The following is a 23,773-nucleotide window of genomic DNA, read 5'->3' on the forward strand; positions in this document are numbered from 1 at the left end:
TTCAAGACTGTTTGGCTTTCATTCTGCCAGTCCTGGCAACCTGGTATATGCTACCAATAACTGAACAAGTAAGCCATGATTGCTCAAGGCGCCCCTATCTCTGAAGCAAGCGTTATGATATTGAAAGATCCACTAAGGGCCAGCAAGTCAGTTCAACTTATCCAGAGGGATATGGTCCCAGATAGTGAAGATGTGTATGATTCTGGTCCCCATTGTGCAGGGAACCATGTCAACACATATAAAGAGTTACTTCTTGCCAGCTTTCCTATCGGGCACGGGGATAATAGATATTTATGCTTGTATTGACACTCAGGAAATATTGTCTGTGTCAAGTCAGCTCTACCTTACACTAGGCCTGCCAATCATGAAAGACTACTACATGAATACATGCTCCCATCACGGCAACAATCTCCTCAGATTTTGAAGAAGAGCATGGCGGTGCTCTCCAGATACACAGCAGCATAGGCAATTGGATTGCTAGAATCCAGCGCTGAAATGGGCTGTGCGCGCGAGGACAGGGCTTACAGTGGTATGTCGTGCGCTGTTCATGGCCGAAGTCTAAATGTGCTCAGCCTGCAATGAATAGCTACCAGGTACCGATGGAGAACTCGTGAGTCGTTAGGAGCATGTGCTGATGGGCCTAAATAGAGGCTGTTCCAACTTCCCTCCTCTGTCCCCTTTGTTTTTTCTCTTAACTCTTACCCTTAATAATATAAAGACAAGTCCAGTGACAAATGACAAAAGGGGTTTAAGGTACAGATTCTCCCTTATTCTGATACAAGTCTTTATATTATATAGTCCCCCCTTCCCAAATTTCAGGGCTCTCAATAGCCTCTCAAAATTCCTCCTCTAGATATAGGTCTTCTATATCAAGAAAGCAGAAGATAAATTCAGATGCTAACTCTATTTCCTAAGATCCCTTATAGAAATCTTAACAGCAACATTAAAGCAATCATGGCCCGAGTTATCATAGATCGATTGACAATCTCACCCTACCAGATATAGACCTTGATTTGATGATTGATTGATTGATTGATCCATTTATCTATTGATTCATTGATATCCCTCATCCATTAATGAGTGGATGAAATGAAATGAAGAGAGAGAGAGAGAGAAGGAAAGGAAATATGGAAATAACTGATATGATAGATATCTCCCCATTCCATCCATTCATTAATTGATTAATTACATGCGTTTAGATAAATGTACATGTAGTGTTGTGTAGTGTACTGTCCTGTACATACATTCCTGTTAATTCGATCGATCGATCAATCAATCAATCAATTAATCCAGTCCAAGACCTGCAAGGACTTTACAGTACACAACTAAGGTAATAAGTCTGTCGATGACGACGACAGATCTATCTACCGATTCGTCCTCAGGACATCCTTCGCGTCAGATTCCCGACAGCTCACGAGCGGACTGCCCCAGCAGCAGAGTGTGTCTCACTTTCAGTTTCAGCTTCGGTTCCCTTTTCGATTTCGCTTTCGCTTCCCTGCCTGACCGCCGCTGAATCGAGTCCAGCTGCGCAATGGCCGCCTGGTATTTCGCGATCAGCAGCCCGTCCTCTCGCTGCTGCGCGCGCTCTTTCATGATCGCTTTGAATTTGGCCCGCGCGGCGCGGACTCGCTGCCATCGCTGCTTCTGGGTGGTGCGGAGGCGGATGAGGTTGATTTGGTGGGACATGAAGAGCTGGTTGTGTGTCCAGCTGGGGCCGGGATATGCAGATGCAGCGGCAGCTGGTGATGGTGATGGTGGTGGTGATGGTGATGGGTCTGTGAAAATTGTTCTTGACCGGATGGTCTTGCTATCGTTGACAATCTTGTCGTCATCGTGGTGGTTGTTGTTATTGAGCATCTCCAACCGCCACAGGCGAAAGTCGTGCATCTCCTCGAACGTCCGGCACAGGTTCAACGGGCTCCGTCGCGCCAGGTAGTGCTGGTGGATATGATAGTCGACGCAGTAGAAAGCGAATTGGACGTCCATGCCGCCGTTATTTCTGCCGCCGCCGCTGTCCACACGCTGTTGGACCTGCTTCAGATATCGCTCGCGCTGGGTTGCGGTCGCGTATCGACGATATCCCGGTTCCCAGCATTTCGCGGGCGTTTTGTCCGGGGAGACATCCTCCTCGACAGGGAGAGAGAAAGGCGGATCGGCTGAGAAGTGGTATATGCCGTGGGCAATGTCGGATTCCATCGCTTCGGGGGCCACGCGCACGTTGTTGCAGGCGCGACAGTTCAACGCTTCTTCGAGGATGGAGTTCTAATTGTGTTAGCTGATGTCTTGAATTCATCAGTCACAATCTTATGTTGACGGCATACGTACCATCTCCAACTCGGCACTCTCTCTGCAAGAATACATCAGATGCTGATCAGTAGATCCATCGCTGGTAGCAGTAGAGGTGGCGTCTTTGATCTTTCTCTTCCTCGCACTCTTCTGGTTCAGATCCTCGATTCTTCGAGTCGCGCTGGCGGTGCCGTTGAACGTCTTCGCGATGGCCTCCACCATGAAGTCATCCTTATAGTCGTACGAGGCGTCTTCGTCTTGGCCGAGGAGTGTGGTTTCCATGCGGAGGGGTTCGCAAGCCGCGAGCTCAGTAGAACTGGCAGCATTGAGAGTCATAGCTTTCGTCTGGAGGGTACTGTTGCGTGGGTGGTTTGTGGAAGAAAAGGAGGAAGATAGAGAGACCAGTCTCAATAGGTAAATAGACAAAGGTAGAGACAATAGTCAAGAGGAAGAGATGTAAATGTACAATGTGACTGAATCTGTGTACACCAGTCTGTATATTGCTTGGCTTAGAGTTCTGAACAATAGCCAAGTCGTAACCCCTCAGTCAGGTTTGGAGGATATAGTTATATCTGCTATTCAGAGAATATAGCGAGTGCATATTATCAAGTGAGTGCATATTATCAAGTGATAGCTAAATCTCACAGAGATTATTGCTTGTCGCGTGAATAGAACAAACATGTAGAGAAAGATAGTATGAAAGGCAATGACTGTACATTGTTTGACTCAATAGCTGCCTAGGTATCAAGATAACAAAGGCACCAGAGTCATAGCTAGCAGGCTGATAGAATAGGTTAGGTAGATATATAAAAGGGAGAAACCATTCTTCATCGGGATCGATTCCGTAGAATCCATGGTTGATGGACAGGCAGGCAGGCAGGCAGACTGACTATCATTTCTAGGTATTCATTTTGATATCAAGTGATGAGTCCTTGACATCTGCTGTGAAGACATGGCCAGAATAGTAAGGCCATCTTTGCTGTGCAGTCCTGATCTTGAGAAATGATTGGCAGTGCTGCTGTCACAGGGACGGAATGATATATCGGGGTGAGCAAGTCCCGTGATGCGGAGGCACAACACTCCATGTGTGAAGATCACATGGGGCAAATAATACAATATATAAAGTAAAGGAAGCATTGTTGTGCTCTGAAATTTTTAAGATCATCTGGAGAATATGCCAGTGAAAATGTAGGTGCAGCAAGCGTGTCAGGGGTAGCTCTTGCAATGACGTCATGGAATCCATCGACCACCTTGCAGTCAGGTATCTAATCTACTAATCCGTCAAACTATGCAGTCACTAGCAAGTCTAGCCTGTTCTGTGTATTCTAAACTAAAACGAGATTCATCATCAGAGGAAGAAAAAAAAATCATCAAAAGCAAAATAAATTTTCAAACATAATCCATCTCTTTCTATCATTAGACAGCATGAAAAAACCTCTATGGTCTAGATATCATCCCTTTGTACTTTATAGTTTGTATAGATAACCTCATTTTATGCCCTCCCTGTATCCAGACAAGGTAGAAGCAAACCAAACTGAAGTACTTCATCAAGGCGCACAGTAGCCACCGTCGACGACCAGGTCAGCTCCCGTCGTGTAGCTGGCAGCATCGCTGGCCAGGTACAGGAAGGCGCCCTTGAGCTCCTCCGGCAGACCCTCGCGGCCCATGGGGATCTTGTCTCGCCAGATCTTCTTGGTCTCCGGGGGAACGAAGTTGGAAATCTCCGTGGCAATGTAACCAGGGGACACCGTGTTGGCACGAGCGAACTTCACCCATTCGATGGCAAGTGATTTGACTGCAACAGAATCAGCAAAACACGGCACTACACTACGCAATTAATAGGATTCCATACCCAGATGGATGACTCCAGCCTTGGCGGCATTGTACGAGGCCTGCAGTTGAGGGATGTTCACAATGTGTCCGCTCATCGACGCCGTGGCCACGAAGCTGCCATAGGTGAAGTTCTCGAGCTTGTTGCCGAAGATGTCGGTGCCCTCCTCCTTCTGTCGCCGCCAGTGAGCAGCGGCCGCCTTGCCGGAGTAGTAGACTCCGTCCAGGTCAGTCTGCACCACATCCAGGTAGTGGTCCAGTGGGCCGTCAACGCTGGGGCCTTTCGTCCACGGGATGCCCGCGTTGGCAATGAAGATGTCCAGACGACCGTTCAAGTCCCGGACGGCCTGGTTGACGGTCTCCTCGAGCTTCTTGGCGTCCCTGACGTCGACTTGGTATGCCTTGGCTGGATTCACGTTAGTACTCCGTATACTGCCTCAAAACAAGCGTCTGCGACATACCCTTCACGCCATACTTCTGCTCAATCTCCGCGGCCCGCTCAATAGCCTTGGTGTTGGTGTTGTAGAAGAGAGCAACGTTGGCGCCAGCCTCTGCCAGACCCTGGGCCACGTGGAGGCCGATACCAGCACCGGCACCCGTGACAATGGCGGTCTTGCCCTTCAGCGAGAACAGAGCCAGCAAGCTGGAAGGCGCCGGCGGAGTGGTGTTGTCGTGGTTGAAGAGGCCGTTAGTGATCGGAGCCGAGGCCATTGTGGGGTTGTATGTCCGCGGAGATATTCACGGAAAAGAGGGTACAAGACACGATCAGAGAGATCGAGAATGCAAAGACAGAGCGGTCGGAGCTCCTCCTTTTATTATGACCGCCATGAGGGGCGGCGTGTCGAGCTCTTGAAAGGCGGTGCGGTATAGTGGGGGGGCGCGTGTGGGCTGGCACGATACAGCGGCCAAATGAGAGACGATGCGAGCGCTGCGATAACGGAGAACCAGCCGAGTTAAATTGGAGGAGCAGACCGATGGAGCAAAGAGAAAGACTAAAACTGTCGGTCGGGGGAGCCGTGTTGTTGGTTGCAGGAGATCTGCTTGCTCCGCAGGAGCATTTACTTGGATTGATTGGAGATGGCGACAGGATCGTGGCCGATGAACAATGAATGCATCTGCGGAGGAGTTGCTTCGTAATAGACCTAGGATATCTTGCTATGCCATCCCTTTCTTTTCTTCCGTCGGAAGAATTTTGTCGGGTGGCTGATATAGTCATACCGGATGGAGTATCTGTAGATGCGCCACTACTTATTTTAAGAATATAGCGAGAGTTGTCCTTCCTCTTCGATTGCCGAACTCATTCTAACCATCAAGGTCTCACTTCAGTGTCACATAGCTCAACAGGTTCAAGTTCACTGAAATGTCGACATATTTACAGCAGTCATTCCGACAGCGGATCAGCTCGGCGGTAAAACAATGTAAGCTATTTAATTTAACCTTCGAAATACTGCTAAATATCTATGTGTCTGTGCACATGACCTAGATCGCCGGCATATCAACAAGCCCTAATGGGAAGGAAATGTCGCCATGTCATTCCCATCCGAGAGCCGGTGAGAGATCGTGGCGTCTGTTTTTAGAACGCACCAAAAAGAAGATCCAGTTAAATTAAAACGGCAGGTAGAAGGAAGGTTATGAGTTATGACCCTAGGAACAGCAGTGGAGGCCGATGATGTGGCCGCTCTGTATGGAGGGACAGGACGGAGTTCTCCATCTCTCGTGGGCCGTGGGGAAAACGGTTAAAATTAAGGGACGGCAGGACCGGATTAGATAAGACATTATTAAGACATCAGTCACGTGTCTGCATCGCTATCTCTCATTCTTGACCTCACCTCCTGTTCTTTCAACTAGTGGGCACAGACTTCGTAGATATTCTTCGAGAAAAGAATTTCCATACCAGGAGATAGATCAGTTCATGAATTTTGGACATACTAGCTAATTTTTTGCAGCTGCTAACCAATTCCCTGCCTTAGCGGTAATACGTCCAGGGCATCGGCTAACCAGGTACTCACTGTACTAATTCCAGGACATTCTTCCATTGATGGCAACAGACTCCTACCCACTATATCGGCAAATCCTGAGGCGTGATTTTCTTTTTGAGACACTTTTTTCTTCTTCCCACAGCCTACAGGAGAAACATGAGATTCGAATTAACTTATCCTGGAGTGGCGCATTCCATCCATCATCCCTGTCCACGATGTTTTACTTTTCTCTGCTTTCTTATCAGGTAGATCGATCACCATGATGATGGCCATATTGCATCATTCTATCCCTCTATCCCTTGTAGGATATTTTATTTTTGTGCTCTGACTAGCAAATAATGTGTGGATATCCTGGGAAAGTCCACAGGCCGTGATCTCCGAGATTTGTCCACATTCTTCGCGTGTCCATGGCCACATTCCAACGAGGTCCGAACGACAACATCGCCATGCTCCTGTTCCTTCTTGTTTTCTCATGTCGTCGTCGTCTCCCTTGTCCCTATCTCAACCTGTTCGGACGAACAGAGCGACAGCTCGACCTGCTGGAGCTCTGTTGAGCGGTCAAATGTGAGCAAACACAGCCCACCAGTCGATATCAATCACGTTCAGTTCCAAATAATCAATCGCTCCAAGAATCTACTCGACAAGGAAACTCACCATGCTGAGTCTGACGGCAGTGATCGCGCTGGCTGTGGGCTGCTCGGTGCTGCTCATCGTCAGCGCAACGGTTGGGATCGTGGTTTGGTGGCGATTGCGACATGACCGTCTCTCTCTGGCAATGGCTCAGGCCAGGTTGGCGGCAAGCGTCCCTGCCCAGGGTTTCATGGCAGACTCGTCGCGGAAAGAGTCAACGCTGCCAACATATGGACAGCTTCCGTACAGTATCCCTCGTGAATGGGAACAACTGGGATCCCAGGAGACGTTCCAGCTTTCCAAGTCGCAGGACAAGCCGTCTTCTTCTACTCCGCAGAAGACACGTTCCCTGCGAAGATCGTTATCCAAACGGCTCTCGCTCTCCAAGGGGAAAAATCAGAAGCCCATCCCATTAAGTCCTTTGGCCACTTCGGGTGACACCAACGAAAAACCATCTTCAACCAATTTACCGGATGCCAAGGAGAAAGAACCGACATCTGCCGTCGCGGGCTTCTCAGAACTACCCACGGAGATCACGCCCCGACACACCCCCGAAAAAGACAGAGAAGACGGGATACAGGCTGATTCGGGGACCAGCAACCCAGCCTCCACTTCCTGGCCCCTTGTGGCGCATCGAAATTCTATTGCTGACCGGCGGTTCTCCCGGGTGCGCAACGGGAGTATCACGACGCAGACGGCCGGGGCAGCACCGGAGATGCCTATGCCACCTCCACCACCTGCCGCTTATGCGCGCGCCGTCTATCAACTCCCGCAAGATGACTCGCTCATGCGGCTGTCGTCATTGAGTCTGGAGACCGCCAATAGCTCGATCCTAGACGACGGCATGAGGACGCCCGTGTCGAATTCTCCCGCACTCCCCCCATGCCCTACCTTCACTCCTTTCAGCCCCTACGACATCGTTGTAGGGGGCACCGTGGCACGGGATTGTGCCTCTCAGCGGCGATCGCAGTCGCAGAGACTATCCTCTTCAACGGCCCATTTGACCTTTGCTTCCACTGATTCCTCCAAGATGGATACGGGAGGATGCTCTCCCCGGCGTAGCTTGACCACTCGTGAATCGCCTCAGCCGTCAGAGTGGGTTGGCCAGCTGCCACGTCGCAGTGAAACGGTCATGTCTCCTTCAGGGTCGCGCGCTTCGTTTTCCAGTTCAAATGCTCGTCACTCTACCTCCTCCGCTCAGAGTTACTTGACCCGTCAGCAGCTTGCCGCCCAAAGTCATCGCCAGCAGCGGTATTCGATGTTTGAGACGCGTCCGCTCAAGGAGGATCAGATGCAGGCCGATGACAGGCCGAGACCGATACAGCCTCAAAGCCCTGGGCAGGGACGGGCGCCATTGCAATCCGCTATGAAATCAGCACATGGCATGCGAAAGGGCCACCGGAGACAAAACTCCGTCCGGATCTCCGTCCATCCCCCCATCACGTTCGGTGGCCCGGCCTTCTCTCCTATGCTCGAAGAGCCGGAAGAGATGGCTGAATTGGAGACTGATTTCATTTCGCCTTCTAATCCGCAACAGCAGCAGCAGGAGCAGCAATGGGCGACCCAGGCCTCGCCGAGTTCGATTTCAAGACACAGCCGACATTTCTCAACTGGCTCCATCCAGGATCGAGGGTCAGCGCTGGCGAATAATTCGCCGGGACTGAACTCTCTCCCACCTCGCTGCAACATCTCCCGGAAACGGAGTCACTCGCGGATGGCGTCCGCGGACGATGTCTTCATATCAGAGAACCAGGCCGGTGTCCCTGCAGGCATCTTCTCTAATAACCCTCCGCCATCTTCGGAAAGCCAGGGCCTCTCCAGAACGCCATCCCCTGAAAAACCAGAGCCCTTATTCGCTTTGCCTGGGTCTTCTTCTTCTTCTTCGCCCAAGCTTCCTCCAAACGCATCGACGGGGAGTCCTCGACGGTCTGCCACCCGCGGCCCGCGCAACTTCCCCGTGAGACAAGGACGGAACAGCGCACCGCCTCCTGCTACTGCCACCTTTTCCACAGCGAACACTGCACCAGTGTCAACGCGGCCCTTGACGCATCTCATCCCCTCTCCCACCAGTGACAAAGACATCCGCAAATCGATCACGCTCCTGCGTCGCATGAACAGCGACGCATGGGACGAGGACTCGGCGCAGTACCGGCGTATGGGCGGCAGTCCCAGCTCGATGTCGCTCAAGGATAACAACAATAACAACAACAAGAGCAATCGCAATTCCGGGTTGAGTACCGGCAGCGTCACCATCTGGGAGGATGCCAGCGAGGACGATCCGCCTCCACGACGTCCGAAAACATCGTCTGTCCTAGAACGCATCGATTCGGAGGGAGCAGTCGAGAAGAAGAACGCCGTGACTGACAGCAGCAGCAACAGCAGCTGTGACAACAACAGCGGTAACGACAGCAACGATGATCCCATCCACCAGAACGAATCAAGAAAAAGAGCCCCTGTCACCGCGACGCCAAACAACAAAACCATAGGATTGGGGTTCGAGTTCGTCTGCGCAGGCACACCCGCAAGTCTCTACGATCAGGATGGGTTCCTGAAGGAATGAATGGGGGAGGAATTGATTGATTGAATCGATAGGATAGGATTATGTACAACGCCCCTTTAATCTGTTAGTATGTCACCAAAGGAAGTAAGTGTCGGAGATACCAGGTAGAAAATGTAATATATTGTATTGTACTGTACTTTCTTTATGTGAGGCTGAATGTGAATGTAGATTTATCATGTTATTGTCATGGCATTATCTTATCATCTTTGATTGATTGATAGGTAGATATCCTAGCATACCCCCTCAGAATTCTGTTTCGAATTTCGAATACGAATTCGAATGAGGGGATATATAACGACGGAGTTAATTGGATTTATTTAACAGTGTATGGGTCTTGGTAGATAGAGATGAAATGTGAGAGATGTCTCTCGAGTATCCATGTATTGAGCAGGTGAGTTCGTGATCAGATCTGCGTCCGCGCAGGTCTTACAGTTACAGTACAGAGTACAGTTACCTATGTATGTACGGAGTATGTAGCAGGAGCAGATGCTATGCTATGCTATGCTACATTCATCTTCACTACCTACACACGCTACTGAGTCATCTCCCCGAAAAAAAAAAGGCTGATCACATGATCAATGTTTCTGTGTCATATCAATGTGTCATTCCTGGGATATCTCATTCTCACAAGCGTAACAAACAGCGCAGCTTGATATGTAGCCGCTATTGCAGAAGAAAAGCTAGGCAGAAGAAAGAGTCGCAGGACAGAAACGGCTCCTGCAGCCTTTCTACTCCAGTATCATATCACATCATCCACGGCACTGTACAACATCTAGAAGTTGTTGAAGCGCTCCGGGCGATCATACCGGCTGGGGTCGTACTGGTCAGCGTCACGGTAGTGCTCGTCATACAGGGCCTCGGCGTTCTCCTTGGCGTGTCTCTTCGCCTCGAGCTTCGTGAGCTCGTCGAGGCCCTTGGTCTCAACCAGCTTGTCGATCTCGCTGCCGACGAAGCCGGCCAGGAGTTCCTTGGCGAAGGCGTGGGAGACGGGCTTGCCTGGAGACGATGCCACCTGTTAGCTATGTACTGAAGGGAGGGGGGAAGTATTGGGTGGGATGTATGTACGCACCCTCCCTGCGCTGGTGGTCCTCAAAGGCCTTGAACGCCTCGAAGCTGGCAGCGCCAGCGATGAGCTCGTGGGAGAGCTTGGCTTCGTGGTGTGGCTCACCACCGTAGACCTTGCGGTGAGCCTCGTGAGAGTCGTCTGGAGTAAAGTCCGCAAAGTCAGTCACGCGATCTCAATGGCTCTGGAAGGAAAAATAATCAATCGATTCGAAGAAGACGCGTGCGCAAATAGGAAAGAGTAAGAGAAAGGTGAGAAGGAGAATACCTACCCCAGCCGAAAATACCCATTGTGTCTGATGTGTAGAAGGAAGTTTGATGTGAGAGAAGAGTCGAAGTGAGTTTTTCTTGTTCAGAGGAAGGAGTGGTAGGAATCTGAGGAAAGAAGAGTCAAGCAGCTGGACAGTGGCATCCTTTTAATAGCTGCTCTGTCATCGCGGGGATGGGAGTCGCGTCAGGCTTCCGCCCCTCCCAAGCTCCCTTCACTAGGTACCACTCCTCAGGTTGTAACTTGTCTCATCGCCATGCCGTTTCACTGGTCGGGCTGGACGGTGAATTTGGGATTCGCATGCCCGGCCCACCATCAGCTCCAGCTGATCCATACAAGAAGCTCCATGCAATGCCTCAGCCTCAGCCACAGCAGGGTCCTAGGCAGCAGCAAGCACCAACAGGCCAGATGCTGACAGGAGTGGCCATAGCAACGTCGAGAGAAATGAATGTACCAGCTTCCCCCGCTGACATGTGAAGCATCGCCATGGCCCCATGCTAGCTGGTGCAATCACGACAACGATTCTAATATCATTACTCTGGATTAATATTATGGCCCAACACCAAACAATGGCACGATCTGGTTCAGCCCCGTCACGCCAATTTCCATAGCTATGGCAGCCAATGACAAAAAGGAAATCACACGGGCAAATCTCGCATGAACTCGTGGATGGTTCCAAAAACCTCCTGAGCTGCGCAGGCCATCCTCGGCTCAGTGTGTGGCTCTGGTGGGGGAGAGAGGGGCAGAGGGGCAGCATCAGCCACACGTGAGGCTGTGCGGGAGAAAAGCCCCGCCTTGCGTTTCACCAAAACTTTGAATCGAGCAGGTGACAAGCACTGTTCACGGAATGGCATTGTGATTGGTGACCATTGATCGGCTAATTGTCAGGGCTTGCTGAAATTCAAGCGCTAGTTTCGTTGATGTGGACAGAGAAGAGCGCACAGACAACGTCAGAGGTAGAAGATCCTAGGACCATCCCAGACATCGGGATGAAGCGCGCATACTCACCGTAATGCCAATAATTAAGACTGAACATGAAGCAGAAGTACACTAGCACATCAATGAAGAGACATGAAGAGATCAATTGTGTCATAGTATATGTGGCTGTGTCGATGAAGCAGAGTAAACAATCTATACGCCACCCGCGATCGGGATATCACACGCTTGGCTAATCAAGCTCAGAGCAACCAGACGCCTAGAAATGGAACGGAACACTAGCTGCCTAGGTACCTCTTCTCCATAGCTATGATTGGGTTCTAAACTAGGTACCTACTCTGCACTACCTAGGTAAGGTACAGTACCTACCTATCTAACCTACCTGATCTTCCTCTAATGTCCAGACGTGAGCAAACATGACGAAAAAAATCCCCCTCCCCTCCGACTTCCCCTCCCACCTGACCGTGCTCATCTCCTACCCCAGCCCATCAGGATCAACCACCTCGCCACCTCCTGCAAATCAAACACCTCCCAGCAACATCCTCCTCCTCCTGCACGGCCTCGGCGACACCGCCGCCAAATTCGCCTCCTTCGGCCGCGCCCTCAACCTCCCCGAAACGATCTGCGTCACGGTGCAAGCGCCCACGCCGCTGCCCCTCGCGCTCGTCGGTATCGAGGGCTACCACTGGGGCGATGATGTCATTTTTGACCAGGAGGGTACGGGGGCAGGGAGTGGTGGTGGTGGGCTGGATATGGACGCTGGGTTCTCGCGCTCCGCCGTGCAGACGCTGGCTCGCGAGGTCGTGAGCGATGTCCTCGTCCGCAAATGTGGCTATCGCCTGCGTGATATCCTCCTGTTGGGGTTTGGGCAGGGAGGGATGGCGGCCCTGGTGGCTGCGCGGGAGCTGGGGGTGCATCCTCCGCCAGCGCCAGCGACAGTCTCAGTCTCTACGAATACTACTCCTACATCCAGTAGTAGTAGTTCGAATCAGAGCAGCGACGTCGACCCCGACCCTTCCCTCGCAGGCGTCGTCTCCTTCGGCGCTCCCTACCCTCTCTCCGGCAGCACTGTCGGCCCCAAGAATCGCACCCCCGTCCTGCTCCTCGCTGGCCGTGACGATTCAGATACCGCCGTCACCGACACGGCCGTGCGGCGGACAAAAGAAGTGTTTGAATTCGTCGAGCTGCATCGTTGGAACAGAAAGGGCGACGGCATGCCGCGGAATCGAGACGAGATGTTGCCCGTCATGCGCTTCTTCGCGCGCCGTCTGCGGAGCCGACAGGGTGTGCCTGACGGAAGTATTGAGTTGACTTGATTTTATCAATGGAAAAATAAAAGTATGAATAGGAAAAAAAAAAACTACGGAATGAAGCGAGAATTGAGAACAAATGAAAGTGCATCTCTCTCTCTACTGTACATCCAGGGTGTTTTATCGTCTATTGTACTGTACATACATACAGTTCGCATGACATACCAAGTCGACAGCTACGCTCATCTGTGCTTCGCAGCTTCAAGAGCCTTTCTCGCCCGTTCAATGGCCGCTCTCGCACGCGTCTCTGTCAAATCCTCCATCCGTCCACGACCACCATCCCGGATCAATGTGCGCAGAAGATGCTCCGTCTCTATCAGAGCCTTGCGCCCCGTTTCGCGCACCTCCTTCTCCCAGAAGGTGCGCGCCGTCTCCCACTTCTTTTGCTGCCGTCGCAGGGAATAGATCAACCCCACAGCGGCAACCGTGCAGGCTTCGTACATCGAGGTTGATGAAGATGCGTACAACAGCGCCGAGAGGGCTGATGTCAGCGCGGTCGTGGAGAGACTGAAGAACACCAGGCCTTGCGACAGTGCCTGCAGGGACGGAACCGTTGTATTGCTGAGCTGGAAGCGACTCGTGGCCACCTGCATCGGCCACGGCTGCTCTGCCTTCATAGGAACTGTTCCGCTGTCTGTGTTATCTGTCGCTCTAGATGGCTCTGGCAGGTCTGAGTCCACAGGCTCATTAAGCAGCCCCGCTTGCTTAACCTGGCCGGCAGTCCAGATCAGCTCTTTCTCAGCCTGGCAGAGATATCGCTTTTCCAGAATCTCCGACGTAATCATTCCCACGTCGTCAACGCGCCAGAACAGCTTCCACCACGCGAGCCCCCGCCAAGGCTTGCTCGCAAACCCTTCTTCGAGGGAATTTTGAAGTTCAGTGTGTGCCCGCTCCGCCCAAACAGATACCGTCCTGTCCAGGCGTTGACGCACCTCTTCTGATATGGATGTCGCTTCTTGTTCCCGGAGGTGTTGGGCCTCCTTGGCTATCACCCCTTCTTCAGCCGCATCCAGCAACGATTGAATGAGTGTTTCCAAGTCCTGGTCCAAACCTTCCTTGTTTTTCGTCGTGGCTAGCCAATCCACGAGGGGCTGAACTCCGCTAGCCGTCCATCCACGCTCATAGTCCGACGCATTTTGGACCGACTCACGGAACTTTGCCAATGCCTCATCAGCTTGCCTCGTGTCCACAAACGTCACCTTACTATGGGCCTTCTGCTTTTCCCCCTCTATATTCAGCTCAATGGCACCGTGGATCGACCGTTCGCCTCTCTGGGGGCTAGCGAGAGAAATCAATCGGCTGTACGCAAGCAGACCGTCTACACCAGTCCCACAAACTATGCTTCTGTGTACCGGATACCGGATGGCGTTATGCCTACCCGTATGAGATGTGGGGATCGTGATCGTCGGGACAAGGACGGATTCCTCAGTGATACGAGCACCTGCCGGCTCCGTCCCAGCACCCAATGTGCTCACCAAGATTTCAATGTTGCCTTTCTTCAAGAGGGTGGATGGAACAGATATCGTAGGCAGCAGGTTATTCTGGATGACACCCGACTCTTCGCCATATCTGGGAGAAAAGAACAGAAGTACCCGTTAGCCAATGTTGATTCTGACACTCTGGATCACGTAGACAAACCGTATAAGTAATCCTGGTGACCCATCTGTACCGTAGGAGTCCAGAAGATCCTCCCACGGCTCTCTCGCGTTCAATGGATCTGCAAGAAGTAATCGGACTAGTCGGCGTGTGGCGGAGACGTCGTTCAGGCTGAGAACTGGTAGGAGAACGCCATTAATTAAGCACTCTCTTAGATCGAAATATGATAGAAAACAACTGAGCAAATGGCAAGGTACTACTCACCAGCAACCCGAATGACAGGCTCCTCCGATTCCAACCCCCGCTTTGCCAGCTGGAATCGACTCAGACTGATCTGGTCTGGCACAGCCTCTCTCACCTCATCCAACGCTTCATACAACTCTCGGAAACGCGCCGGGATATTTCTATTTACATTGACCGCCGCCGAAGTCGCCAGCACCGAGGCAGGGCGACGACCGTCGCTCTGAAGAGCTGTGGTCAGATGGCTCTCTTTCCTTCGACGAGAGATGCCATTATTGCCAGCATGGGGACGCGTCGACAGCGTCCGCCTCCAAGTGGCGCAGGATGGACAGAAGAACACGCCTCCTCCTGCTGCTGCTGCTCCTGCCCCTCCGTCCCCAAGGCGCGACAAGCCTTTGGAGAGCGTGCCGCGAATCCTGGGAGGCATTAGTTGGGATAAGAGGAAAGAAAAGCTGGTGAAATTGACTTGGGTAGGAACCCGTAGTTGGCCTCCAGACAAGAGAGTTATTTTAGATGGGCCGTTCCTTGGAGGAAGTTTCCGCAACCCGCGGGTTCCTGCGGGTAACTGTGCTACCAACCAGAGTTCGATCCGCCAAAATAGAGTACAACGACAACGAATTTATTAACAGACTTGCATTATGTACCGCACAGGAAAAAAAAAAGAATAATATTTTCAGATCAATAATACTTGGATGTATTCATCATCTCGTAAGGCTTAAGATTAAGACATGCGGACGGCCAGGTCCCTGTCAAAGAACACAAATCTCTCTCTCCTGGGTACACTCAGACAGTGTTCCAATACCCACAACTGAATTCATAGCCCCCTCAATGCATAGGTACAGATAGATACAGCAGAAAAGCCCTTCGCTCTCCCTATGTCGTTAGGTAATCCCGCTGCAACGGAAGCGCCTCTATATGTCGACGAGCGAATGGCATTCGTGGTAAGGACATATCGACAGGATTAAATTTGCGATGGGTATATTCTTAAGGAATAGGCAAGGTATGAGATGAGCCTCACTGCGATGATTCACGATTTGTTGCTGCCTCCCTTGCCTCCCTTCGGCGTCTGCCTTCCTTTCCAGACCTGTGATCGTTAGCTGGGTTGAAAAACAACAGGGGAACGACCACAACTCACATGCTGATCCGCCTGGCTACAGTGGCCAAAGTGGTATCATTCTCGGCCTCCTTCGCGGCCCTCTCCAACGCGGCCCTCCTCTCCTCCTCACTTTTCCGGGCCACTTCTTCCTGCGATGGCGGTAGTCGCTCGTTCTGCAGGTCGACTTTACGGGCGTCCTCGAAGTTGTGGATCGCTTGTTTGATACCTTCCGCCCCGAGCATGAGGGTTCCGGCAGGAAGACGGCCGCCGGTCGCGGTTTTAAGTTCCGTGACACGTTCAGCTTCCTCACGCAAGACCTGGAAGACACGGGATAAACGGCCAATGGCCAGAATCTTGTTCTTGATGGCCCGTCTCTTGAATTCGCTTTGATCGGTTTGGTCGGGCTGATCGGGCTGATCGGGCTGATCGGGTTGATCAGGTTGATCGTCGGTGTCCATAGCCAGAGGAGGGGACGACGGGCCAGTTGGAGAAACAGACGACGGAGCGTCCTCCTCCAGCTCTTCCTTGGAGCATGTATTCAGAATCGCAATCAACATGTCGGTAATCTTCTCTCCAACGAACGGGAGTGACCACGTAAAGACGTCCATGAAATTTGGAAGCCAGTAAGGGTGAGGGGTACAGTTGAATTGCCGAATGTTCATAACATTATTCTCGTATTTCAGAACGGCCGCCTTGTTGTTATATACGTCGAGGTAGTTGGGGGCGCTGAAGATGGTCATAACGCTAGGGAAACCCGTTGTACGGGTCTTTCGGTACATCCGATAGCCAGCATCCTGAGCCTCGTGCGCTCGGATGATGGACAATAGGTTGTTCTTCTCAAGGAACGCGCAGGCAGCGGGGTAGGAGAAGAAGTAACTGCAGCCTCGAACATTGTTATGAACAAAATATTCACCGGTTTTCTCTTGGCCGAATTCCTCCAATGGATCAGCCCAGAGGATGTCGCACATCAGACCATGCGTTGGGGGCTCCCTGAAGCGATCGATCTGTTCCCGCAATTAGCAACCTGCTGGGCAGCGCATGGCGTTCACTTACAGCTTTAATATCCTCGAGAGTATGCAACTCTGGGCTGAGACCGCCATGAATGCAGAGAAACTGCTTGTTCATGATGGCAGCCAATGGGAGCGCACAGAAGGATTCCATGCAAGCATCATAAACCCGCTCAGTGTACTTGTGCTTACACTCGAGCTTGAACGTGAAATAATCCGTCAAATGCCTGCATTCATGGTTTCCCCGCAGGAGCCACAGGCTATTCGGATACCAGATCTTGAGAGCCCAGAGGTAAAGGACGCACTAGCCAGAGTTCAGTATACAGCCATGAGAAAAAGAGATGATCACCGACCTCAATGCTGAAGTAGCCTCTGTCCACGTAGTCACCAAGGAACAGATACCTTGTCTCCGCAGGGTCTCCGCCGACCTCAAACAGTTTCATCAAATCATAATATTGTCCATGGACGTCACCGCAGACTGTGATGGGAGCATCCATCTCCAGGAGATTTGGCTCGGCCCGGAGCAACTGTGTGCCGGTGTTTATAATCCACAGCGCCTGCTCTTCCGTGAGCCGCCCCTCTCTATAGAAGTGCTGCTTGAGAAATTGGAGATTTGGTTTGGTCGGATCCTCGCGAGACCAGAAGACGTCGTCGTCCGGCGTATTGAGGGCCGGGGCCTGCACCTCTATTCCAGAACATCAGCCTGGGAATCGCAGAGCAGAAATCAATCAATCTAGGAGCCACTCGTACCTTTCACAACTCGCTCCAGCGTGGACACCTGGGTGCCATCTTCCATTGTATGCAGCGTAAAGTCGATTTCGGGGACGGGTTTCTTGTGCGTCACCGCACGCTCAATTTGCCGCTCCATCGTGACAGAAGGGTTTGCAGGCAGGATTTCTTATCCGTAAAACAGTCAGATTCTGCGACGGTGGATGGCGGCGTTGGTATGGTGGAAGGGTGTGCCGCAGTTGGGCGAACCGCGCACAAGGTAATCGGTCGCGCTTTTAGGAGTAATCAAGCAATCAAGCAGAAATGCTTAATGCCACCAAAACGACAGTCACGGTTGAAAGGTTGAGAAGATGAGTCTCCAGTCGCAGGCAACCCGGTTGGTGCCCTGTCGCGCCCAAAACAAGAGGGAGTTGGCAGATCGTGGGGTCGCGTGAAGGTTGGGAATTCCTCGGGCGACTGCAGGCAGAACCAATATTGCAATGACAGGGGCGGAACCGGCAGCAGAAGCACCAGCGGCTCGAGGGGCAATCAGGAGGCGACAGAGGCTGCTGGGTCGGGGAGTGAGGACCAGGAAGATTTATGCAGGCGAAAAGAACATCGAGGGGTGCTGACTGGGCGGTCTGGCCGGCTGCCGGCAAGTCGCTGTTATGGAGGAAATGATGGCTGGTGGCGCCCAGCCATGGTTCGGCTTGATCTCCATCTGCGGGGAGATTAATCATAATAATAGTTTCCTCAGCCGCACTTGATTCACGACTATATCCAGGAATAATATATCAGCTGTCACCATGTACGAGTCATATCGTACGTCTGTTTGATGCCATCCCTCTCTACGCATATCTCGGTCACTTCATACTGACAGACTGCAGGTCCCCATCCTCTCTTGGCTCAGGTGCCCTTGACGGTCTCTCCTTTCATCTCTCTTCCCACCGCAGTGACCCTACCGTATACCTACAAATCTGTCTCCTCGACTCTTCCTCCCTCCGTCACAGTCGATCCCGCCAATCCCGATGCCAAGGCTCGCTATGTCGTCTCTTCCAGCGGCGGTCACGCAGCGCATCCAGATGAGATCCTGGCCTCCTGCGAGTCTCTGGAGGAACATCTGAAGAAGACGCAAGCCGATGCGGAGAAGCTCATTAAAGAATGGGAAGAGTCCGTTAAGCAACGAGAACTGGCTGAGAAGAGACGGGTTGCGCCAGGGTGGCTGGATCGTGAGGAGAAGCTCCTACAGCCCATCCAAGCGTCGTCAACCCCGGCCTCTTCCGATAAGTCACAGCAGCAGAGCCTCTTGGATTCCCGTTCTACAGATCAGGATGCTCAGGAGACTCCGGCGATCGTACCACGTGACGAGGGTGAAGAGCTGGATCGAGCGTTCGGTGGCCTGGATGTCAAATGAACAGCATCCACACTGCAGATCATACCAAAGACGATTCTCCCCATGCCTGCGAGATTATGATGGGCAGTGTAACACCACTCCGTCGAAGTACTCCTCCCTTGTTATGGAGGGAAATCACTGCATATTGGAGTTTACAAGGATGGCGAGATCATTCACGAGTCCCTTCGTGACGAAGTATCGAGATACCTCGTCTACGCCAGAACACAGCGCCTATCATCAGGTGCGAGATCGTCCAGATGCCGAAGCGTCAATGAGATCGCGTACCAAGTTGGATGACCTTGATTACGTGTCATCCGGTTGGAAGAAGACGGCAGGAAGCTGACCTCAACGGCTGAAGCGCTGTATATCGTCTGGAGTGATATCAAACACGCTTCACGATGGAGATTAGATCCATCAAGACTAGGAGATTTTGTTGAATAAAAGAATATTGTGCTCTAATAGCGTAACCTGGTATTGCAACGTGGGAAAGCGCTTCGTGGTTATCCGTGCAGTTGCTTGGTGTCCTGAGTGGTGGGGGATGGAGATAACTATACATTTTGAGGGACTTGATTATATGGGCTGTGATAACTCATCACTGTAACCCAGCACTAATGGGGATAAACCTAAATCACTCTACCTAGATCCTAAAAAAGAAGACTAGATAGTTTCTTCCCTTGTACCTCATATCCCGGTCCTGCAAGCTCTCTCCTGTAGAAGAACTATGTGACATCCGCAGCTACTCCCGGCAGTAAAGTTTAGAAAAGCTCCTGCCCCGGAGAAGTTTCCCGCTGCCCCTCCGTGCCTGGATCTTCTTGACATCCCACCCAAAAATACCTACGTAAGTGACAAAGCGCGTGTTTACTACCTAGGTACCCATCGACAACATACAAAACAAACCTTAGCTTCTGGCAAGGTTTACAGATTATCACAATGGAGGTTTTTCACACGCCTCCTGTCGCTTCATCCTTCACCCCTCTGGCGGAACACCAGTCGCGCACTCCCGAATCCTTCTATGACGGTCCCCCGGTTTTACACTACCACAGCGACCGATGCAAAGTTGTCATCCTCGAGAGCGATCTTACCGCGGCGCCAGCGCTCAATGCCTTGCGTGGCCCTGCTGTTACGAACGGCAATGCGGTGAATGGGTCAGCGACTGCACAAGAAGCCGGCGGAGAGACGACGCAGGAAAAGGAGGTCGTCATTGACGATGTGGATGTATGGGTTACATCTGAGTACGTCCGTGAGGATCTTACTTTTTCGATTATTGTTTTTTTTGTCAAGAGACTAATATCTGTGTTATTTTCTAGCAAATTCCTTCTCTTTCGTACCGCGGCTAAATCCGGCGTTGCGATCCCCTACCCGTCGATATCGCTACATGCAATCCAGAGGCTACGTCTCCCCGACGTGCCAGGAGGCGATGAAGTGCAGGGGTTGTACATGCAGATCGCCAATCCTTCCGCCGAGGGGCTCAGTGAAGAGGATGAGGAGGAAGACAGTGTCACGCTGACGATCATCCCGCCACCTGTGACAGAAGCAGCGAGCGCAGCTCTGGGGTCATACACCGCTGGAACGGAAACAACTGCTCTGACTGCGGCCGATATGGCGGCGGAGGACGGAGCCGAGAATAAGCCGGAGACAGCCACGCAAGCACTGTTTGCCGCCGTCTCCGCCTGCTCGAACCTCCATCCAGACCCGATTAGCCACGGCGAGGAAGATGACGAGGATTACGGCATGGACGAACAGGGTGGTGTCGGATCTCTTCTTCGTTCTGGCATTGTCGCTCCCGGGAGCAATGACGGCGGCTTGCCGCCCCCAGTGGATGGGAGCTCCGGATGGATCACGGCGGAGAACATGCATGAGTACTTTGACGAGGAGGGGAACTGGATCGGAGAGGGTGAGCCACCATCCATGCCATTGGGGCCTGGAGCGGGTACTGTGCGGCCCAGGGAGGAGGAGGGTGAGGGAGATGGGACAGATGGCCACGGAGAGGAGACGAAATGGAGAAGAACGGGATAGCTGAAGTATGTGGAATTTTGACTGAAGGGTAAAAGTTATAAAGAGGGTAGGAAAAAAATCTTTAGGTAGATCGAAGAATAGACAAATCTAAGAGCCTGTAGCTGGTGAAGGATATAAAAGAAAAGGTTTAGGTTGGATGGTAGGATCCAAGAGCAACTTATTGACTAGAAGAGTTTTCCTAGAAGGAGACACTGCTTGCTGATACAGTTCTCGATCGGGAAGCCGCAACATCGATAGCACAGTACATATACCAGGATCAAGTTGCCATCTCTTTTTCCTTTCCTTTTTTTTTTGTTTTCCTTTTAACATTTAAGCGCTCTTAAAAATAAACGTCAACGATGATCAAGTTCTACATCAAGGTTTTGCGAACATGCCCATATACCTTTTCAATGTCATCCCTGCAGTCAACTCTCGCCATACTGGAACAGGCAAAACTCGCTGTCAGCAGCTTGCAGACCGCTGTCCCTGCTCGGAGCTTAGGTACTAGAACTTGTCTACAAGCCGTACAGTAAACGCCTGATTTTATTCGACTGCCTTGAAAGACGACAACTATCGGGGCTTGCCAATAGAAGATCATACGCCAATGAGTCCCACGCTTGCTAGTTGTATTCTATGTGGCGTGGACATCGGCCGAAGAGACTCGGTCTGGGTGAACGAGTTTCGTGCTGTTTATACGGAGGACGATGAAGTCTTTCCGGCGTGGGCATCCGAACTCGTCTATCAGACACGGCACCCACGAATCCAGCTTCCCGTTATGATGATCCCGATCTTGATCCAGCGTCGCTGGTGGACATTGTGTTTTTCAAAGCCGCCTTCGGTGACAAATCACTAGCTGTTCCTCCTGCCACGGTAGAGTCAGCTTGGGGATTCCCATTCCACGATGCCTGCTGGGTCTTACTGAAGGAACTATATCACCCTGATGATGTCGACATCCGACTTCTCAACAACTTTTGTCGGTCCTGTCCCGTGCAGCAAGGTCAACTAAATTGGGGTCATGACTTTGGTGGATTGGTTAAATACACACCTGATCCAAACAACCTCCTCCCAGGGGAAGAGTGCAAGCTGAGCAGAAAGTCTGTTGTCGACGATCTGCCTTGGAAATCTCCCGATAAGACTGTGTATTCCTCTAACCCCTTGGATATACGGGACCTTGAGTGGATCTTGCAGCAGAGCTTCGACCTGGTCGGTCAAGAAGCACAGGAAGGTTCCAAAGTTGCCCTCGACTCGCAGAATCCTTTTACATCGCTCCTCATGGAGATTCTACAACAGATTCTGCTCCATCTGCCTTCCAAAGATGTCTTGAATCTCAAGTTAGCGTCGTCCGTATTTGCTGTCTTCCGCTGCCCGAAGCGTTCTGGGCTTCTCGTTTTCAGCGCGGCTTTGAATTCCACTCTATCTTCGAAGCTCGCAAACCTCACGCCAAGAAGAGATGCAGCTGGAAAACGCTATATCTAAGGGTAAAACAGCCACCCCCAACTTCAGAAATCGTTGTCGGATTTGGAGCCTTCTCCTCCGACTGGAAAATCTCGTCGCTCGTTTATCATCATTCCTCTTCAGGGGCGTCCGTCACGATCCTTCTTCGAACCTGATGTGCTGGACGATGACTTGTCGCGGACCTTGACAAGTGGCGCACTGAAAGGACCGAATGAGTTTTTTTTTTTTAGCAGAGGTTGCAGGGCCTTGTGGACGCGTACTGTGGATGTGCCCCGCAAGATTGCTAATATCTTCGTTTCGTTCGTGGAGTTCAATGACATCCAGTATATCTCTGGTCTTCGATTTCAGCAGGATAGCGGGGCAGACATTTGCCTTGGCTATATAATTTCGCAGAACGAGTTCCCTATGGATGCTGACTGCCTTGAAGACAGATACAGCATGCCTGACCTTTATCTAGCCGTCGATCCAAAAGGATTCCGAGCAATTTCCCCGGTGACTAACACGGGACAAAAGGACTCAAAGTGGCTTGGCAATCCCGGCGGCGTTCCAAAGATGCGACTGGTACTGCCCAAAAAGTATCCAGATTCGATGATGCTGAAGGGCGGCTTTGATGTAAGCTGGAACGTATCTTTATTAATAGAAATGCCTCTATGCTGACCGCTGCAAGGGGTTCAAAATGGTGTCATTGGGTTTCTCGAGCGAGGGTGCAAGCGACGTTGATACATGTAATCAGCGCTCAACTCTGAGAGACACCGCACAATGGTTTCCAGACGTGCCAGATGACAGTTTTTGTTTAAACGAGACCGCTTTCCGAGAAATTCCAAGGCAGCCTTTGGAATACCGGCCACTAACCGTGCTCCTGTACGGTGGTCCTCAAGGGGTCCATCTCAACAAGCTTATCGGAATCACGGTCTGGATTGTTGATTTTGAACGTATTTATGGCATAGACTTCGCATACAACACGGCTGTTGACGGTCAGAAGGTCCATACGCTAGGTCGCTCCGGGCCCTTTTCAGACGCAGAGCCAAGAAGCTACGGACCGTGTGACAATTCGACAGATCAGAGAATCGATTTCCCAATCGATGGTCCTGGTGGGGAAATAATAGAGGGTGTGGACGTACAGCAGACAGAATATCTGCAGATACGAGGTTTCCGAGTGAGTTTCACAGTCAAAGAACGCCAACACTGTTGCCCCATACTGATATTGACTGATATAACCCAGAATTCGTACCAATCGCGGACGGACAGCTACATTTCCCCCCAATCTTGAAGAAAACGATACATCTACATCCTTTTTGTCTACCAAAGTTGCTGAATCGACGACCATAACCGGATTTTATGCTAGGTTGGTACGTTGTGATCTATACTCTGTATATAAAGCTTAAGTGACTGGACAGAAACTAATGATAGCTGCGGGACAGG

At 51.5% G+C, this 23,773-nt stretch overlaps 10 protein-coding genes across 10 annotated transcripts; 5 read left to right on the forward strand and 5 right to left on the reverse strand.

The window, feature by feature from the left end:
• Positions 1-1,395: 1,395 nt before the first annotated feature.
• Positions 1,396-2,196, reverse strand: VTN77DRAFT_2765 (uncharacterized protein; the record flags this gene model as incomplete). Its single annotated transcript, XM_069418640.1, has 1 exon — positions 1,396-2,196. One exon carries the CDS (start codon positions 2,194-2,196, stop codon positions 1,396-1,398), a length of 801 nt encoding a protein of 266 aa, XP_069282246.1.
• A 1,637-nt stretch (positions 2,197-3,833) lies between these two features.
• VTN77DRAFT_2766 (uncharacterized protein) lies at positions 3,834-4,827 on the reverse strand (the record flags this gene model as incomplete). The annotated part of the gene is made up of 3 exons (XM_069418641.1): positions 3,834-4,081; positions 4,139-4,522; positions 4,578-4,827. 3 exons carry the CDS (start codon positions 4,825-4,827, stop codon positions 3,834-3,836), a joined length of 882 nt encoding a protein of 293 aa, XP_069282247.1.
• Positions 4,828-6,750: 1,923 nt separating this feature from the next.
• Positions 6,751-9,285, forward strand: VTN77DRAFT_2767 (uncharacterized protein; the record flags this gene model as incomplete). Its single annotated transcript, XM_069418642.1, has 1 exon — positions 6,751-9,285. One exon carries the CDS (start codon positions 6,751-6,753, stop codon positions 9,283-9,285), a length of 2,535 nt encoding a protein of 844 aa, XP_069282248.1.
• A 772-nt stretch (positions 9,286-10,057) lies between these two features.
• VTN77DRAFT_2768 (uncharacterized protein) lies at positions 10,058-10,638 on the reverse strand (the record flags this gene model as incomplete). The annotated part of the gene is made up of 3 exons (XM_069418643.1): positions 10,058-10,281; positions 10,355-10,489; positions 10,620-10,638. 3 exons carry the CDS (start codon positions 10,636-10,638, stop codon positions 10,058-10,060), a joined length of 378 nt encoding a protein of 125 aa, XP_069282249.1.
• Positions 10,639-11,967: 1,329 nt separating this feature from the next.
• VTN77DRAFT_2769 (uncharacterized protein) lies at positions 11,968-12,867 on the forward strand (the record flags this gene model as incomplete). The annotated part of the gene is made up of 1 exon (XM_069418644.1): positions 11,968-12,867. The coding sequence occupies one exon, from the start codon at positions 11,968-11,970 to the stop codon at positions 12,865-12,867; it is 900 nt and encodes a 299-aa protein (XP_069282250.1).
• Positions 12,868-13,043: 176 nt separating this feature from the next.
• On the reverse strand, positions 13,044-15,124 carry VTN77DRAFT_2770 (uncharacterized protein; the record flags this gene model as incomplete). The annotated part of the gene is made up of 3 exons (XM_069418646.1): positions 13,044-14,430; positions 14,500-14,635; positions 14,722-15,124. 3 exons carry the CDS (start codon positions 15,122-15,124, stop codon positions 13,044-13,046), a joined length of 1,926 nt encoding a protein of 641 aa, XP_069282251.1.
• Positions 15,125-15,711: 587 nt separating this feature from the next.
• On the reverse strand, positions 15,712-17,668 carry VTN77DRAFT_2771 (uncharacterized protein; the record flags this gene model as incomplete). Its single annotated transcript, XM_069418647.1, has 5 exons — positions 15,712-15,781; positions 15,833-16,797; positions 16,847-17,104; positions 17,154-17,485; positions 17,551-17,668. The coding sequence occupies 5 exons, from the start codon at positions 17,666-17,668 to the stop codon at positions 15,712-15,714; spliced, it is 1,743 nt and encodes a 580-aa protein (XP_069282252.1).
• A 646-nt stretch (positions 17,669-18,314) lies between these two features.
• VTN77DRAFT_2772 (uncharacterized protein) lies at positions 18,315-18,922 on the forward strand (the record flags this gene model as incomplete). Its single annotated transcript, XM_069418648.1, has 2 exons — positions 18,315-18,330; positions 18,396-18,922. 2 exons carry the CDS (start codon positions 18,315-18,317, stop codon positions 18,920-18,922), a joined length of 543 nt encoding a protein of 180 aa, XP_069282253.1.
• A 909-nt stretch (positions 18,923-19,831) lies between these two features.
• On the forward strand, positions 19,832-20,917 carry VTN77DRAFT_2773 (uncharacterized protein; the record flags this gene model as incomplete). The annotated part of the gene is made up of 2 exons (XM_069418649.1): positions 19,832-20,133; positions 20,209-20,917. The coding sequence occupies 2 exons, from the start codon at positions 19,832-19,834 to the stop codon at positions 20,915-20,917; spliced, it is 1,011 nt and encodes a 336-aa protein (XP_069282254.1).
• Positions 20,918-22,789: 1,872 nt separating this feature from the next.
• Positions 22,790-23,621, forward strand: VTN77DRAFT_2774 (uncharacterized protein; the record flags this gene model as incomplete). The annotated part of the gene is made up of 3 exons (XM_069418650.1): positions 22,790-22,963; positions 23,019-23,507; positions 23,574-23,621. The coding sequence occupies 3 exons, from the start codon at positions 22,790-22,792 to the stop codon at positions 23,619-23,621; spliced, it is 711 nt and encodes a 236-aa protein (XP_069282255.1).
• Positions 23,622-23,773: the final 152 nt, after the last annotated feature.

This window comes from Rasamsonia byssochlamydoides (genome assembly GCF_041956645.1).
Source record: "Rasamsonia byssochlamydoides strain NRRL 3658 unplaced genomic scaffold VTN77scaffold_2, whole genome shotgun sequence".
In the NCBI taxonomy this organism is placed as follows: Eukaryota; Fungi; Ascomycota; class Eurotiomycetes; order Eurotiales; family Trichocomaceae; genus Rasamsonia; species Rasamsonia byssochlamydoides.